This window comes from Clupea harengus, unplaced genomic scaffold (genome assembly GCF_900700415.2).
Source record: "Clupea harengus unplaced genomic scaffold, Ch_v2.0.2, whole genome shotgun sequence".
In the NCBI taxonomy this organism is placed as follows: Eukaryota; Metazoa; Chordata; class Actinopteri; order Clupeiformes; family Clupeidae; genus Clupea; species Clupea harengus.
In genome coordinates, this window is record NW_024879605.1 from 63,039 (window position 1) to 81,749 (window position 18,711).

General features: G+C 44.0%; 1 protein-coding gene across 2 annotated transcripts; it reads right to left on the minus strand.

Annotated features, from left to right (window-relative positions):
* Positions 1 to 1,217: 1,217 nt before the first annotated feature.
* LOC122129172 (piggyBac transposable element-derived protein 4-like) lies at positions 1,218 to 12,809 on the minus strand. Of its 2 annotated transcripts, XM_042704224.1 has the most exons (3): positions 12,717 to 12,809; positions 8,622 to 8,679; positions 1,218 to 5,294 (listed from the first exon to the last, which is right to left on the minus strand). In XM_042704224.1, the coding sequence occupies exons 1-3, from the start codon at positions 12,789 to 12,791 to the stop codon at positions 4,162 to 4,164; spliced, it is 1,266 nt and encodes a 421-aa protein (XP_042560158.1). In that variant the 5' UTR covers positions 12,792 to 12,809; the 3' UTR covers positions 1,218 to 4,161. The 2 variants fall into 2 exon arrangements, with proteins under 2 accessions (XP_042560158.1, XP_042560157.1); XM_042704223.1 differs by lacking the exon at positions 12,717 to 12,809 and having other exon boundaries at positions 8,622 to 10,664.
* Positions 12,810 to 18,711: the final 5,902 nt, after the last annotated feature.

Consider the following 18,711-nt stretch of genomic DNA (forward strand, 5'->3'; position numbering starts at 1 on the left):
TCATTGTGGCATTCTGTCCCCACAACCATCAGTTTTGAAATCCCAAAAGACTATACAAATATGGACTCTTCAGCTGTAGGTTATATCTCAATAGATTACAGAAATGATCATTCCTCATCATGCCAAGCATTAAAACAGTTTCTCTCTGGTAGAAGGCAAAGGTAGACATGACATGCTCTGCACTTCCAAAGGGTTTTTGCTTGCTTTCCCCTATGCTTCCTGCAATATGCACAGGTCTTGCGGTTAGCATGAGCCTTCTTCCCACCATCAGTGTTCAGCTCAACCCCACAAACTGGAATGTGCAAATCACTGTCCTCCTTTACAGGAGCCTTTTGTGTCTGAGTGACACCACACAGCTGTTCAGTGAGCTCCTCCCTGAAAGCCTTCTGGGTCATGCTGTCCTTGTGCATGTTTTGCATGAGTTCTTTGTGGAGAAGGTAGGCATTTGTTGCAGCAATATCCAGGAAGTGAATAAAGAGTTTCCTGTACCACTTCATGGTTTTGTGCTGTGCTGTGTAATACTGGATCAACTCTCCTGGGAAACCTCCCATGAACTCCTCCACACCTCCCATGAACTTGTTGTATTCTACCACAGGTGAGGGGCATGGAAAGGACTGTGAAGACCAGACACCCTGTCTGGATTTCACTCTTCTCTTTACTGTATCCCCAGTGTAGGCTGCATGGATGGTGGAGCAGACAGACACCTCTTGTGTGTCCATCCATTTCACATAAACAAGAGGACCATCCCTTATCCAGCGGTACGTTCCTCCAGGGGACTTTTTTGTCAGTACATTGACATCACTGCGTGGACAGTCCCTCCGGGAATCTCGGTATGTTCCACAAGCACCAAACTTGAAAGCCAACAAGTCCTTGAAAAGCTTTGGGCTTGTATAGAAATCGTCCATGTACACGTGGTATCCAGATCCCAAATACTTTATGTCAATCAGTGACATGACAGAGTCATAAGAGAGGCCTTGCACTGTGGGGAAGTTGTTCTTTCCCGTGTATACGGAAAAGTCCAAAGTGTACCCATTGCTGGAGTCTGCTAGCACAAACAACTTGAAATCATTTGAAATGGTATGTCCTTTGCAAGCCACCATATGCTGATCCACAGCAATGTTCCTGTGGGGATGATAGAATGCCTTACAGGCATTCTGGATGGTGTTCATGAGGGGTTTGAGCCGGAACAGTCCGTCGTGTGCTGAGGTTCCAGTCTGGGCATCATTCACTCTCTCCTCATCTGGGTCGCTCATGTGCACATTCCAGGATATTGTTCTGTATCTGTCTCTTGCCATCAACTCTGCCGGGAAAGGGAGTGAGAAGATGGTATTCTTCCAGTTGTCATTAATGTCACGCAGCTTGATCATGCCCATGTAGAATAACAGTCCAATGTATTTGTAGAATTCAGCGACTCCAACATCCACCCATCTGTACGTTGCACCTCTGGCTATGTTCCCAGCAGCTTGCTTGTTGGTGTTTTGGCAGAGGGTTTCCACAGCATCCTCTGAAAAGAACAACTTGAAGAGGTCCAGAGGAGTGTGGTTGTCTGCTGCACTCAGCTGCACACCAGGCTCCCTTGCAGGAAGAAACGGCAGTGTTGATGGAGTGGCATCGTCATCATTTTCTGTCTTCCATGACCACGCATCCTGTTTGGGCTGACATCGTGCTCTTTTCCTTGGCGGTGCGGGTGCAATGTTCTCCAAGTTTCTGTAAGTTACAGTAAATTAAAAAAGGTTAGTCTTTCCTTTTATGTTCATGCATTTTTAAAACATAGAATTTCCGCGCTGCAGTTCACACATTAGACAGACCATGCATGACAACTACATATATTTACATGTCTTTCTATAATCACTTCACCAGTTTCGATCATTTACACCTCATTAGTTTCGACTTAAGCCTACTCATAAGTATTATAATAGCATACATTAATGATTTCTAACAGGAGTAAAACATGTTTTTAGCGTTTGTATGTTTACATCACTGGCTGCTATATAGCCACCGTGTAAGCCTTTGTTTTACTCCTTTCTGCGCAGACAACATACTCCAAACGTCCACCTTATACTTAACTCTGAGCATGATATGCCTTTACTGTATAATAGTCTTAGCGACATATATGATTCAAAATCACCGTGCAGTTGACGGCAGTAACCTGAAATAATACACCCAACTAAGAGCAAATCATGGCATGCGTTTTACTCCCTATAAGTTAACCAACAGCATACATTGAGCTAGAGTCAAATGAATATACAAGACAAGAGTAAAATGAATATAACTTACTCAATACAAATATCTTCAGCGGGGTCAAAACGAAGCTCAAAGTGGATGCGTTCATCCTCAGTGTCTTCACCACTTTCATCCGAGGAGTGGTTGTCCTCCTCGCTCTCCAGATCAAGTTCCTCTTGAATCCGGTGCGAAGCCTCAGTAGCAGAGATAGGTAGCGGCATCTTGTGGCTCTTCAGTCGGAATGAAACCAACCCAACATGTGGACTTGTTTATACTGGTGAAATGGGGCGGTTTTTTTTTTGCCACGTCATGACCCAATAGCGATCGCCAATTTACCATCCTCTTATCATATGAATAGACCCAATTTGCTAATGGGTGGGTCATTAGGAGCTGCGGCCTCAATCAGACACTGAAATGTGCAGGATTTTGGTTTTATTCTCCTTACAAAGTGTCCTTTTTATGTGTCTGTTTCGTCTGACACGTTGTTTTTCGAGACGACAAAAAGACAGTTGAACGTATTCAGAATTGTGTGTTTGTACTTTCCGGCCGGATACAATCACAATACTGCTAAATCGTCAGTGGGGCCAGCGAAAAAAAGCTCAAATCATACTCATAGTTCTTTTCCCGAAGCGTGTCCATATTCGCTAATATTTCTTACGAATTTGAGTGGTGTCGGAATGAGCAAGGATTTCCGTCTTTACGCGCAGTGTATAATGCTATTTGATAGGCTGTTATCCGATCGCGTTGACAACATTTGCCTTGCCAACAGTTGCTAGCGCAGAAAGTCTTCTGAATTCTGATGCTGCGTTCGTTTGACGTGTCTGTTTTATGACGTTTAAGGGCTATATAAACCCCGTCTTCTCAAGAATTATTCATTCAGCGCACTACCGCTGGAGAGAGCGCCACGTTTACCGTCGTCTGTGAGACATTTTGGCAGCTCTCTCGCACATTGGGTAGGGATAAACCCAGCAAGGAGGAAACGTACTGCCGGTAGAGTGGGCACGTTTCCCCTCTGTCGAGCCTTCTTCCTATCCCGCAACCCTGGAGCCGTTCTTGGCTGGGTGAGTACTTGTAGGACATGTTTGCATTAGGTGACCGCTGAAATATACAGGCTTTTAATCAATTGGAAAAGTTCCACTTGAACTGGTTTGTTGCAGAACACCACCAAGCGTTTTCCTTTTGCTTAGCGGCTCATTTTGAGGCTGATAAAACTGGGAACCTTTGAATTCACTGCAGCCTACAAGAAGACTGTTTGGTGACAAGTCAGGGAGCGGTTCGCCGAACAGCTAGAAACGGATGATGCTGTCCATGGTGCTGAGATCTCCTTCATGCCAGCTGTAGCCTCGTCGGAGTTTTTGAGTTTAACAGTGAGACCAGGCCGTTGGCTGATTCGAAATTTCTTCGCAAAAGTGCCAAATATGGTTATAATCTAGAAAACTTAAGAAATAACACGAGACTACAAGGAATGTAATAAATACATTTTTTATTTAAATCAAATGTAAAGATACCCTTACAAAAACCTTCTTTCAGTGGACTTGAGACTTACAACACATTGTAAATATTTCTGGCCAAGACTTTTGAACTCTGAACCTTGTAAACATAGTTGTTCACTACACATAGGGTGATTTCAGCCTTCAGCAATTCTCTGGTTTCACTACTAAATATTAGTAACTTCAGAGTAACCTTTTCCTCTCCAAAACCAGTGTCCCTACACAATGAATATTGATGATATACTGTAGGTGCAAACAAACATTTGATTGCCCCTCCCCATTGTCACTGCTCATGGCCCACCTGTGAAATACAATGGCCAATAGGTAATGGGCCTGGCATGTCATTGTGGCATTCTGTCCCCACAACCATCAGTTTTGAAATCCCAAAAGACTATACAAATATGGACTCTTCAGCTGTAGGTTATATCTCAATAGATTACAGAAATGATCATTCCTCATCATGCCAAGCATTAAAACAGTTTCTCTCTGGTAGAAGGCAAAGGTAGACATGACATGCTCTGCACTTCCAAAGGGTTTTTGCTTGCTTTCCCCTATGCTTCCTGCAATATGCACAGGTCTTGCGGTTAGCATGAGCCTTCTTCCCACCATCAGTGTTCAGCTCAACCCCACAAACTGGAATGTGCAAATCACTGTCCTCCTTTACAGGAGCCTTTTGTGTCTGAGTGACACCACACAGCTGTTCAGTGAGCTCCTCCCTGAAAGCCTTCTGGGTCATGCTGTCCTTGTGCATGTTTTGCATGAGTTCTTTGTGGAGAAGGTAGGCATTTGTTGCAGCAATATCCAGGAAGTGAATAAAGAGTTTCCTGTACCACTTCATGGTTTTGTGCTGTGCTGTGTAATACTGGATCAACTCTCCTGGGAAACCTCCCATGAACTCCTCCACACCTCCCATGAACTTGTTGTATTCTACCACAGGTGAGGGGCATGGAAAGGACTGTGAAGACCAGACACCCTGTCTGGATTTCACTCTTCTCTTTACTGTATCCCCAGTGTAGGCTGCATGGATGGTGGAGCAGACAGACACCTCTTGTGTGTCCATCCATTTCACATAAACAAGAGGACCATCCCTTATCCAGCGGTACGTTCCTCCAGGGGACTTTTTTGTCAGTACATTGACATCACTGCGTGGACAGTCCCTCCGGGAATCTCGGTATGTTCCACAAGCACCAAACTTGAAAGCCAACAAGTCCTTGAAAAGCTTTGGGCTTGTATAGAAATCGTCCATGTACACGTGGTATCCAGATCCCAAATACTTTATGTCAATCAGTGACATGACAGAGTCATAAGAGAGGCCTTGCACTGTGGGGAAGTTGTTCTTTCCCGTGTATACGGAAAAGTCCAAAGTGTACCCATTGCTGGAGTCTGCTAGCACAAACAACTTGAAATCATTTGAAATGGTATGTCCTTTGCAAGCCACCATATGCTGATCCACAGCAATGTTCCTGTGGGGATGATAGAATGCCTTACAGGCATTCTGGATGGTGTTCATGAGGGGTTTGAGCCGGAACAGTCCGTCGTGTGCTGAGGTTCCAGTCTGGGCATCATTCACTCTCTCCTCATCTGGGTCGCTCATGTGCACATTCCAGGATATTGTTCTGTTCAACTCTGCCGGGAAAGGGAGTGAGAAGATGGTATTCTTCCAGTTGTCATTAATGTCACGCAGCTTGATCATGCCCATGTAGAATAACAGTCCAATGTATGACATATATGATTCAAAATCACCGTGCAGTTGACGGCAGTAACCTGAAATAATACACCCAACTAAGAGCAAATCATGGCATGCGTTTTACTCCCTATAAGTTAACCAACAGCATACATTGAGCTAGAGTCAAATGAATATACAAGACAAGAGTAAAATGAATATAACTTACTCAATACAAATATCTTCAGCGGGGTCAAAACGAAGCTCAAAGTGGATGCGTTCATCCTCAGTGTCTTCACCACTTTCATCCGAGGAGTGGTTGTCCTCCTCGCTCTCCAGATCAAGTTCCTCTTGAATCCGGTGCGAAGCCTCAGTAGCAGAGATAGGTAGCGGCATCTTGTGGCTCTTCAGTCGGAATGAAACCAACCCAACATGTGGACTTGTTTATACTGGTGAAATGGGGCGTTTTTTTTTTGCCACGTCATGACCCAATAGCGATCGCCAATTTACCATCCTCTTATCATATGAATAGACCCAATTTGCTAATGGGTGGGTCATTAGGAGCTGCGGCCTCAATCAGACACTGAAATGTGCAGGATTTTGGTTTTATTCTCCTTACAAAGTGTCCTTTTTATGTGTCTGTTTCGTCTGACACGTTGTTTTTCGAGACGACAAAAAGACAGTTGAACGTATTCAGAATTGTGTGTTTGTACTTTCCGGCCGGATACAATCACAATACTGCTAAATCGTCAGTGGGGCCAGCGAAAAAAAGCTCAAATCATACTCATAGTTCTTTTCCCGAAGCGTGTCCATATTCGCTAATATTTCTTACGAATTTGAGTGGTGTCGGAATGAGCAAGGATTTCCGTCTTTACGCGCAGTGTATAATGCTATTTGATAGGCTGTTATCCGATCGCGTTGACAACATTTGCCTTGCCAACAGTTGCTAGCGCAGAAAGTCTTCTGAATTCTGATGCTGCGTTCGTTTGACGTGTCTGTTTTATGACGTTTAAGGGCTATATAAACCCCGTCTTCTCAAGAATTATTCATTCAGCGCACTACCGCTGGAGAGAGCGCCACGTTTACCGTCGTCTGTGAGACATTTTGGCAGCTCTCTCGCACATTGGGTAGGGATAAACCCAGCAAGGAGGAAACGTACTGCCGGTAGAGTGGGCACGTTTCCCCTCTGTCGAGCCTTCTTCCTATCCCGCAACCCTGGAGCCGTTCTTGGCTGGGTGAGTACTTGTAGGACATGTTTGCATTAGGTGACCGCTGAAATATACAGGCTTTTAATCAATTGGAAAAGTTCCACTTGAACTGGTTTGTTGCAGAACACCACCAAGCGTTTTCCTTTTGCTTAGCGGCTCATTTTGAGGCTGATAAAACTGGGAACCTTTGAATTCACTGCAGCCTACAAGAAGACTGTTTGGTGACAAGTCAGGGAGCGGTTCGCCGAACAGCTAGAAACGGATGATGCTGTCCATGGTGCTGAGATCTCCTTCATGCCAGCTGTAGCCTCGTCGGAGTTTTTGAGTTTAACAGTGAGACCAGGCCGTTGGCTGATTCGAAATTTCTTCGCAAAAGTGCCAAATATGGTTATAATCTAGAAAACTTAAGAAATAACACGAGACTACAAGGAATGTAATAAATACATTTTTTATTTAAATCAAATGTAAAGATACCCTTACAAAAACCTTCTTTCAGTGGACTTGAGACTTACAACACATTGTAAATATTTCTGGCCAAGACTTTTGAACTCTGAACCTTGTAAACATAGTTGTTCACTACACATAGGGTGATTTCAGCCTTCAGCAATTCTCTGGTTTCACTACTAAATATTAGTAACTTCAGAGTAACCTTTTCCTCTCCAAAACCAGTGTCCCTACACAATGAATATTGATGATATACTGTAGGTGCAAACAAACATTTGATTGCCCCTCCCCATTGTCACTGCTCATGGCCCACCTGTGAAATACAATGGCCAATAGGTAATGGGCCTGGCATGTCATTGTGGCATTCTGTCCCCACAACCATCAGTTTTGAAATCCCAAAAGACTATACAAATATGGACTCTTCAGCTGTAGGTTATATCTCAATAGATTACAGAAATGATCATTCCTCATCATGCCAAGCATTAAAACAGTTTCTCTCTGGTAGAAGGCAAAGGTAGACATGACATGCTCTGCACTTCCAAAGGGTTTTTGCTTGCTTTCCCCTATGCTTCCTGCAATATGCACAGGTCTTGCGGTTAGCATGAGCCTTCTTCCCACCATCAGTGTTCAGCTCAACCCCACAAACTGGAATGTGCAAATCACTGTCCTCCTTTACAGGAGCCTTTTGTGTCTGAGTGACACCACACAGCTGTTCAGTGAGCTCCTCCCTGAAAGCCTTCTGGGTCATGCTGTCCTTGTGCATGTTTTGCATGAGTTCTTTGTGGAGAAGGTAGGCATTTGTTGCAGCAATATCCAGGAAGTGAATAAAGAGTTTCCTGTACCACTTCATGGTTTTGTGCTGTGCTGTGTAATACTGGATCAACTCTCCTGGGAAACCTCCCATGAACTCCTCCACACCTCCCATGAACTTGTTGTATTCTACCACAGGTGAGGGGCATGGAAAGGACTGTGAAGACCAGACACCCTGTCTGGATTTCACTCTTCTCTTTACTGTATCCCCAGTGTAGGCTGCATGGATGGTGGAGCAGACAGACACCTCTTGTGTGTCCATCCATTTCACATAAACAAGAGGACCATCCCTTATCCAGCGGTACGTTCCTCCAGGGGACTTTTTTGTCAGTACATTGACATCACTGCGTGGACAGTCCCTCCGGGAATCTCGGTATGTTCCACAAGCACCAAACTTGAAAGCCAACAAGTCCTTGAAAAGCTTTGGGCTTGTATAGAAATCGTCCATGTACACGTGGTATCCAGATCCCAAATACTTTATGTCAATCAGTGACATGACAGAGTCATAAGAGAGGCCTTGCACTGTGGGGAAGTTGTTCTTTCCCGTGTATACGGAAAAGTCCAAAGTGTACCCATTGCTGGAGTCTGCTAGCACAAACAACTTGAAATCATTTGAAATGGTATGTCCTTTGCAAGCCACCATATGCTGATCCACAGCAATGTTCCTGTGGGGATGATAGAATGCCTTACAGGCATTCTGGATGGTGTTCATGAGGGGTTTGAGCCGGAACAGTCCGTCGTGTGCTGAGGTTCCAGTCTGGGCATCATTCACTCTCTCCTCATCTGGGTCGCTCATGTGCACATTCCAGGATATTGTTCTGTATCTGTCTCTTGCCATCAACTCTGCCGGGAAAGGGAGTGAGAAGATGGTATTCTTCCAGTTGTCATTAATGTCACGCAGCTTGATCATGCCCATGTAGAATAACAGTCCAATGTATTTGTAGAATTCAGCGACTCCAACATCCACCCATCTGTACGTTGCACCTCTGGCTATGTTCCCAGCAGCTTGCTTGTTGGTGTTTTGGCAGAGGGTTTCCACAGCATCCTCTGAAAAGAACAACTTGAAGAGGTCCAGAGGAGTGTGGTTGTCTGCTGCACTCAGCTGCACACCAGGCTCCCTTGCAGGAAGAAACGGCAGTGTTGATGGAGTGGCATCGTCATCATTTTCTGTCTTCCATGACCACGCATCCTGTTTGGGCTGACATCGTGCTCTTTTCCTTGGCGGTGCGGGTGCAATGTTCTCCAAGTTTCTGTAAGTTACAGTAAATTAAAAAAGGTTAGTCTTTCCTTTTATGTTCATGCATTTTTAAAACATAGAATTTCCGCGCTGCAGTTCACACATTAGACAGACCATGCATGACAACTACATATATTTACATGTCTTTCTATAATCACTTCACCAGTTTCGATCATTTACACCTCATTAGTTTCGACTTAAGCCTACTCATAAGTATTATAATAGCATACATTAATGATTTCTAACAGGAGTAAAACATGTTTTTAGCGTTTGTATGTTTACATCACTGGCTGCTATATAGCCACCGTGTAAGCCTTTGTTTTACTCCTTTCTGCGCAGACAACATACTCCAAACGTCCACCTTATACTTAACTCTGAGCATGATATGCCTTTACTGTATAATAGTCTTAGCGACATATATGATTCAAAATCACCGTGCAGTTGACGGCAGTAACCTGAAATAATACACCCAACTAAGAGCAAATCATGGCATGCGTTTTACTCCCTATAAGTTAACCAACAGCATACATTGAGCTAGAGTCAAATGAATATACAAGACAAGAGTAAAATGAATATAACTTACTCAATACAAATATCTTCAGCGGGGTCAAAACGAAGCTCAAAGTGGATGCGTTCATCCTCAGTGTCTTCACCACTTTCATCCGAGGAGTGGTTGTCCTCCTCGCTCTCCAGATCAAGTTCCTCTTGAATCCGGTGCGAAGCCTCAGTAGCAGAGATAGGTAGCGGCATCTTGTGGCTCTTCAGTCGGAATGAAACCAACCCAACATGTGGACTTGTTTATACTGGTGAAATGGGGCGTTTTTTTTTTGCCACGTCATGACCCAATAGCGATCGCCAATTTACCATCCTCTTATCATATGAATAGACCCAATTTGCTAATGGGTGGGTCATTAGGAGCTGCGGCCTCAATCAGACACTGAAATGTGCAGGATTTTGGTTTTATTCTCCTTACAAAGTGTCCTTTTTATGTGTCTGTTTCGTCTGACACGTTGTTTTTCGAGACGACAAAAAGACAGTTGAACGTATTCAGAATTGTGTGTTTGTACTTTCCGGCCGGATACAATCACAATACTGCTAAATCGTCAGTGGGGCCAGCGAAAAAAAGCTCAAATCATACTCATAGTTCTTTTCCCGAAGCGTGTCCATATTCGCTAATATTTCTTACGAATTTGAGTGGTGTCGGAATGAGCAAGGATTTCCGTCTTTACGCGCAGTGTATAATGCTATTTGATAGGCTGTTATCCGATCGCGTTGACAACATTTGCCTTGCCAACAGTTGCTAGCGCAGAAAGTCTTCTGAATTCTGATGCTGCGTTCGTTTGACGTGTCTGTTTTATGACGTTTAAGGGCTATATAAACCCCGTCTTCTCAAGAATTATTCATTCAGCGCACTACCGCTGGAGAGAGCGCCACGTTTACCGTCGTCTGTGAGACATTTTGGCAGCTCTCTCGCACATTGGGTAGGGATAAACCCAGCAAGGAGGAAACGTACTGCCGGTAGAGTGGGCACGTTTCCCCTCTGTCGAGCCTTCTTCCTATCCCGCAACCCTGGAGCCGTTCTTGGCTGGGTGAGTACTTGTAGGACATGTTTGCATTAGGTGACCGCTGAAATATACAGGCTTTTAATCAATTGGAAAAGTTCCACTTGAACTGGTTTGTTGCAGAACACCACCAAGCGTTTTCCTTTTGCTTAGCGGCTCATTTTGAGGCTGATAAAACTGGGAACCTTTGAATTCACTGCAGCCTACAAGAAGACTGTTTGGTGACAAGTCAGGGAGCGGTTCGCCGAACAGCTAGAAACGGATGATGCTGTCCATGGTGCTGAGATCTCCTTCATGCCAGCTGTAGCCTCGTCGGAGTTTTTGAGTTTAACAGTGAGACCAGGCCGTTGGCTGATTCGAAATTTCTTCGCAAAGTGCCAAATATGGTTATAATCTAGAAAACTTAAGAAATAACACGAGACTACAAGGAATGTAATAAATACATTTTTTATTTAAATCAAATGTAAAGATACCCTTACAAAAACCTTCTTTCAGTGGACTTGAGACTTACAACACATTGTAAATATTTCTGGCCAAGACTTTTGAACTCTGAACCTTGTAAACATAGTTGTTCACTACACATAGGGTGATTTCAGCCTTCAGCAATTCTCTGGTTTCACTACTAAATATTAGTAACTTCAGAGTAACCTTTTCCTCTCCAAAACCAGTGTCCCTACACAATGAATATTGATGATATACTGTAGGTGCAAACAAACATTTGATTGCCCCTCCCCATTGTCACTGCTCATGGCCCACCTGTGAAATACAATGGCCAATAGGTAATGGGCCTGGCATGTCATTGTGGCATTCTGTCCCCACAACCATCAGTTTTGAAATCCCAAAAGACTATACAAATATGGACTCTTCAGCTGTAGGTTATATCTCAATAGATTACAGAAATGATCATTCCTCATCATGCCAAGCATTAAAACAGTTTCTCTCTGGTAGAAGGCAAAGGTAGACATGACATGCTCTGCACTTCCAAAGGGTTTTTGCTTGCTTTCCCCTATGCTTCCTGCAATATGCACAGGTCTTGCGGTTAGCATGAGCCTTCTTCCCACCATCAGTGTTCAGCTCAACCCCACAAACTGGAATGTGCAAATCACTGTCCTCCTTTACAGGAGCCTTTTGTGTCTGAGTGACACCACACAGCTGTTCAGTGAGCTCCTCCCTGAAAGCCTTCTGGGTCATGCTGTCCTTGTGCATGTTTTGCATGAGTTCTTTGTGGAGAAGGTAGGCATTTGTTGCAGCAATATCCAGGAAGTGAATAAAGAGTTTCCTGTACCACTTCATGGTTTTGTGCTGTGCTGTGTAATACTGGATCAACTCTCCTGGGAAACCTCCCATGAACTCCTCCACACCTCCCATGAACTTGTTGTATTCTACCACAGGTGAGGGGCATGGAAAGGACTGTGAAGACCAGACACCCTGTCTGGATTTCACTCTTCTCTTTACTGTATCCCCAGTGTAGGCTGCATGGATGGTGGAGCAGACAGACACCTCTTGTGTGTCCATCCATTTCACATAAACAAGAGGACCATCCCTTATCCAGCGGTACGTTCCTCCAGGGGACTTTTTTGTCAGTACATTGACATCACTGCGTGGACAGTCCCTCCGGGAATCTCGGTATGTTCCACAAGCACCAAACTTGAAAGCCAACAAGTCCTTGAAAAGCTTTGGGCTTGTATAGAAATCGTCCATGTACACGTGGTATCCAGATCCCAAATACTTTATGTCAATCAGTGACATGACAGAGTCATAAGAGAGGCCTTGCACTGTGGGGAAGTTGTTCTTTCCCGTGTATACGGAAAAGTCCAAAGTGTACCCATTGCTGGAGTCTGCTAGCACAAACAACTTGAAATCATTTGAAATGGTATGTCCTTTGCAAGCCACCATATGCTGATCCACAGCAATGTTCCTGTGGGGATGATAGAATGCCTTACAGGCATTCTGGATGGTGTTCATGAGGGGTTTGAGCCGGAACAGTCCGTCGTGTGCTGAGGTTCCAGTCTGGGCATCATTCACTCTCTCCTCATCTGGGTCGCTCATGTGCACATTCCAGGATATTGTTCTGTTCAACTCTGCCGGGAAAGGGAGTGAGAAGATGGTATTCTTCCAGTTGTCATTAATGTCACGCAGCTTGATCATGCCCATGTAGAATAACAGTCCAATGTATGACATATATGATTCAAAATCACCGTGCAGTTGACGGCAGTAACCTGAAATAATACACCCAACTAAGAGCAAATCATGGCATGCGTTTTACTCCCTATAAGTTAACCAACAGCATACATTGAGCTAGAGTCAAATGAATATACAAGACAAGAGTAAAATGAATATAACTTACTCAATACAAATATCTTCAGCGGGGTCAAAACGAAGCTCAAAGTGGATGCGTTCATCCTCAGTGTCTTCACCACTTTCATCCGAGGAGTGGTTGTCCTCCTCGCTCTCCAGATCAAGTTCCTCTTGAATCCGGTGCGAAGCCTCAGTAGCAGAGATAGGTAGCGGCATCTTGTGGCTCTTCAGTCGGAATGAAACCAACCCAACATGTGGACTTGTTTATACTGGTGAAATGGGGCGTTTTTTTTTGCCACGTCATGACCCAATAGCGATCGCCAATTTACCATCCTCTTATCATATGAATAGACCCAATTTGCTAATGGGTGGGTCATTAGGAGCTGCGGCCTCAATCAGACACTGAAATGTGCAGGATTTTGGTTTTATTCTCCTTACAAAGTGTCCTTTTTATGTGTCTGTTTCGTCTGACACGTTGTTTTTCGAGACGACAAAAAGACAGTTGAACGTATTCAGAATTGTGTGTTTGTACTTTCCGGCCGGATACAATCACAATACTGCTAAATCGTCAGTGGGGCCAGCGAAAAAAAGCTCAAATCATACTCATAGTTCTTTTCCCGAAGCGTGTCCATATTCGCTAATATTTCTTACGAATTTGAGTGGTGTCGGAATGAGCAAGGATTTCCGTCTTTACGCGCAGTGTATAATGCTATTTGATAGGCTGTTATCCGATCGCGTTGACAACATTTGCCTTGCCAACAGTTGCTAGCGCAGAAAGTCTTCTGAATTCTGATGCTGCGTTCGTTTGACGTGTCTGTTTTATGACGTTTAAGGGCTATATAAACCCCGTCTTCTCAAGAATTATTCATTCAGCGCACTACCGCTGGAGAGAGCGCCACGTTTACCGTCGTCTGTGAGACATTTTGGCAGCTCTCTCGCACATTGGGTAGGGATAAACCCAGCAAGGAGGAAACGTACTGCCGGTAGAGTGGGCACGTTTCCCCTCTGTCGAGCCTTCTTCCTATCCCGCAACCCTGGAGCCGTTCTTGGCTGGGTGAGTACTTTAACTGACGGGTTGACTCGGTCAGGGCTTTGGACTCACGCGAGAAATCTGAGACAGTTGAAAGTGCTAAGAATTGTGGACTGTGACTGACTGTATTTAGCCAGAAGTGGCCATTTACGCAGTATAGCCACATTGTAAATAAAAATAAAAATAAAAAAAGTTTGTATTGATTCGTTTTTAGAAGTGAAGCCTGATTTGGTAGAAAGTACAGCACAGCAGATACTCAAATGCTAAAGTTTGTACGTGTTGTACGTGTGGAAAATGAAGCAAGCCTCGACGAATTTTTTGTTTTCTAATTAGCCACAATTTTGTCAATGTTTGTTTTCAACATTTCATGTCTCTGTTTCATTTATTCATGGCCGAATCTAAGTGTAACTCGTTTGAAGCATCGCGGCAAAGGTGGACAGAAGAAGCTTTGCAATGAGCAGCTTTCGTTTGATTTACAGTGTTTTACCTCAGTCCTGACAACTTTAAATGACTGGAGATTTTCACAGCTTCTTTTCCAGATAGCTATACTCCATTTTATGCTGCTTTGTAATAGGAGTTTTATGTTAAGGCAGATGTATGTTAACAATCGAATCCAATTTACTGTTCCCTTTGCTTCTGAATGATTTCCTTTAAGAGCAAATAAAATGTATGGCTTGTAGGACATGTTTGCATTAGGTGACCGCTGAAATATACAGGCTTTTAATCAATTGGAAAAGTTCCACTTGAACTGGTTTGTTGCAGAACACCACCAAGCGTTTTCCTTTTGCTTAGCGGCTCATTTTGAGGCTGATAAAACTGGGAACCTTTGAATTCACTGCAGCCTACAAGAAGACTGTTTGGTGACAAGTCAGGGAGCGGTTCGCCGAACAGCTAGAAACGGATGATGCTGTCCATGGTGCTGAGATCTCCTTCATGCCAGCTGTAGCCTCGTCGGAGTTTTTGAGTTTAACAGTGAGACCAGGCCGTTGGCTGATTCGAAATTTCTTCGCAAAAGTGCCAAATATGGTTATAATCTAGAAAACTTAAGAAATAACACGAGACTACAAGGAATGTAATAAATACATTTTTTATTTAAATCAAATGTAAAGATACCCTTACAAAAACCTTCTTTCAGTGGACTTGAGACTTACAACACATTGTAAATATTTCTGGCCAAGACTTTTGAACTCTGAACCTTGTAAACATAGTTGTTCACTACACATAGGGTGATTTCAGCCTTCAGCAATTCTCTGGTTTCACTACTAAATATTAGTAACTTCAGAGTAACCTTTTCCTCTCCAAAACCAGTGTCCCTACACAATGAATATTGATGATATACTGTAGGTGCAAACAAACATTTGATTGCCCCTCCCCATTGTCACTGCTCATGGCCCACCTGTGAAATACAATGGCCAATAGGTAATGGGCCTGGCATGTCATTGTGGCATTCTGTCCCCACAACCATCAGTTTTGAAATCCCAAAAGACTATACAAATATGGACTCTTCAGCTGTAGGTTATATCTCAATAGATTACAGAAATGATCATTCCTCATCATGCCAAGCATTAAAACAGTTTCTCTCTGGTAGAAGGCAAAGGTAGACATGACATGCTCTGCACTTCCAAAGGGTTTTTGCTTGCTTTCCCCTATGCTTCCTGCAATATGCACAGGTCTTGCGGTTAGCATGAGCCTTCTTCCCACCATCAGTGTTCAGCTCAACCCCACAAACTGGAATGTGCAAATCACTGTCCTCCTTTACAGGAGCCTTTTGTGTCTGAGTGACACCACACAGCTGTTCAGTGAGCTCCTCCCTGAAAGCCTTCTGGGTCATGCTGTCCTTGTGCATGTTTTGCATGAGTTCTTTGTGGAGAAGGTAGGCATTTGTTGCAGCAATATCCAGGAAGTGAATAAAGAGTTTCCTGTACCACTTCATGGTTTTGTGCTGTGCTGTGTAATACTGGATCAACTCTCCTGGGAAACCTCCCATGAACTCCTCCACACCTCCCATGAACTTGTTGTATTCTACCACAGGTGAGGGGCATGGAAAGGACTGTGAAGACCAGACACCCTGTCTGGATTTCACTCTTCTCTTTACTGTATCCCCAGTGTAGGCTGCATGGATGGTGGAGCAGACAGACACCTCTTGTGTGTCCATCCATTTCACATAAACAAGAGGACCATCCCTTATCCAGCGGTACGTTCCTCCAGGGGACTTTTTTGTCAGTACATTGACATCACTGCGTGGACAGTCCCTCCGGGAATCTCGGTATGTTCCACAAGCACCAAACTTGAAAGCCAACAAGTCCTTGAAAAGCTTTGGGCTTGTATAGAAATCGTCCATGTACACGTGGTATCCAGATCCCAAATACTTTATGTCAATCAGTGACATGACAGAGTCATAAGAGAGGCCTTGCACTGTGGGGAAGTTGTTCTTTCCCGTGTATACGGAAAAGTCCAAAGTGTACCCATTGCTGGAGTCTGCTAGCACAAACAACTTGAAATCATTTGAAATGGTATGTCCTTTGCAAGCCACCATATGCTGATCCACAGCAATGTTCCTGTGGGGATGATAGAATGCCTTACAGGCATTCTGGATGGTGTTCATGAGGGGTTTGAGCCGGAACAGTCCGTCGTGTGCTGAGGTTCCAGTCTGGGCATCATTCACTCTCTCCTCATCTGGGTCGCTCATGTGCACATTCCAGGATATTGTTCTGTTCAACTCTGCCGGGAAAGGGAGTGAGAAGATGGTATTCTTCCAGTTGTCATTAATGTCACGCAGCTTGATCATGCCCATGTAGAATAACAGTCCAATGTATGACATATATGATTCAAAATCACCGTGCAGTTGACGGCAGTAACCTGAAATAATACACCCAACTAAGAGCAAATCATGGCATGCGTTTTACTCCCTATAAGTTAACCAACAGCATACATTGAGCTAGAGTCAAATGAATATACAAGACAAGAGTAAAATGAATATAACTTACTCAATACAAATATCTTCAGCGGGGTCAAAACGAAGCTCAAAGTGGATGCGTTCATCCTCAGTGTCTTCACCACTTTCATCCGAGGAGTGGTTGTCCTCCTCGCTCTCCAGATCAAGTTCCTCTTGAATCCGGTGCGAAGCCTCAGTAGCAGAGATAGGTAGCGGCATCTTGTGGCTCTTCAGTCGGAATGAAACCAACCCAACATGTGGACTTGTTTATACTGGTGAAATGGGGCGGTTTTTTTTTGCCACGTCATGACCCAATAGCGATCGCCAATTTACCATCCTCTTATCATATGAATAGACCCAATTTGCTAATGGGTGGGTCATTAGGAGCTGCGGCCTCAATCAGACACTGAAATGTGCAGGATTTTGGTTTTATTCTCCTTACAAAGTGTCCTTTGTATGTGTCTGTTTCGTCTGACACGTTGTTTTTCGAGACGACAAAAAGACAGTTGAACGTATTCAGAATTGTGTGTTTGTACTTTCCGGCCGGATACAATCACAATACTGCTAAATCGTCAGTGGGGCCAGCGAAAAAAAGCTCAAATCATACTCATAGTTCTTTTCCCGAAGCGTGTCCATATTCGCTAATATTTCTTACGAATTTGAGTGGTGTCGGAATGAGCAAGGATTTCCGTCTTTACGCGCAGTGTATAATGCTATTTGATAGGCTGTTATCCGATCGCGTTGACAACATTTGCCTTGCCAACAGTTGCTAGCGCAGAAAGTCTTCTGAATTCTGATGCTGCGTTCGTTTGACGTGTCTGTTTTATGACGTTTAAGGGCTATATAAACCCCGTCTTCTCAAGAATTATTCATTCAGCGCACTACCGCTGGAGAGAGCGCCACGTTTACCGTCGTCTGTGAGACATTTTGGCAGCTCTCTCGCACATTGGGTAGGGATAAACCCAGCAAGGAGGAAACGTACTGCCGGTAGAGTGGGCACGTTTCCCCTCTGTCGAGCCTTCTTCCTATCCCGCAACCCTGGAGCCGTTCTTGGCTGGGTGAGTACTTGTAGGACATGTTTGCATTAGGTGACCGCTGAAATATACAGGCTTTTAATCAATTGGAAAAGTTCCACTTGAACTGGTTTGTTGCAGAACACCACCAAGCGTTTTCCTTTTGCTTAGCGGCTCATTTTGAGGCTGATAAAACTGGGAACCTTTGAATTCACTGCAGCCTACAAGAAGACTGTTTGGTGACAAGTCAGGGAGCGGTTCGCCGAACAGCTAGAAACGGATGATGCTGTCCATGGTGCTGAGATCTCCTTCATGCCAGCTGTAGCCTCGTCGGAGTTTTTGAGTTTAACAGTGAGACCAGGCCGTTGGCTGATTCGAAATTTCTTCGCAAAAGTGCCAAATATGGTTATAATCTAGAAAACTTAAGAAATAACACGAGACTACAAGGAATGTAATAAATACATTTTTTATTTAAATCAAATGTAAAGATACCCTTACAAAAACCTTCTTTCAGTGGACTTGAGACTTACAACACATTGTAAATATTTCTGGCCAAGACTTTTGAACTCTGAACCTTGTAAACATAGTTGTTCACTACACATAGGGTGATTTCAGCCTTCAGCAATTCTCTGGTTTCACTACTAAATATTAGTAACTTCAGAGTAACCTTTTCCTCTCCAAAACCAGTGTCCCTACACAATGAATATTGATGATATACTGTAGGTGCAAACAAACATTTGATTGCCCCTCCCCATTGTCACTGCTCATGGCCCACCTGTGAAATACAATGGCCAATAG

What these genes read in the sequence shown, in the direction of transcription:
- LOC122129172 (XM_042704224.1), bottom strand. Translation starts at nt 12,791, where the DNA reads ATGGGCATGATCAAGCTGCGTGACATTAATGACAACTGGAAGAATACC. An exon ending in CACTCCCTTTCCCGGCAGAG is followed by an intron (nt 8,680 to 12,716) that starts TTGAACAGAACA and finishes TTCCCGGCAGAG; the next exon opens with TTGATGGCAAGAGACAGATA. An exon ending in TGTGCACATGAGCGACCCAG is followed by an intron (nt 5,295 to 8,621) that starts ATGAGGAGAGAG and finishes TGAGCGACCCAG; the next exon opens with ATGAGGAGAGAGTGAATGAT.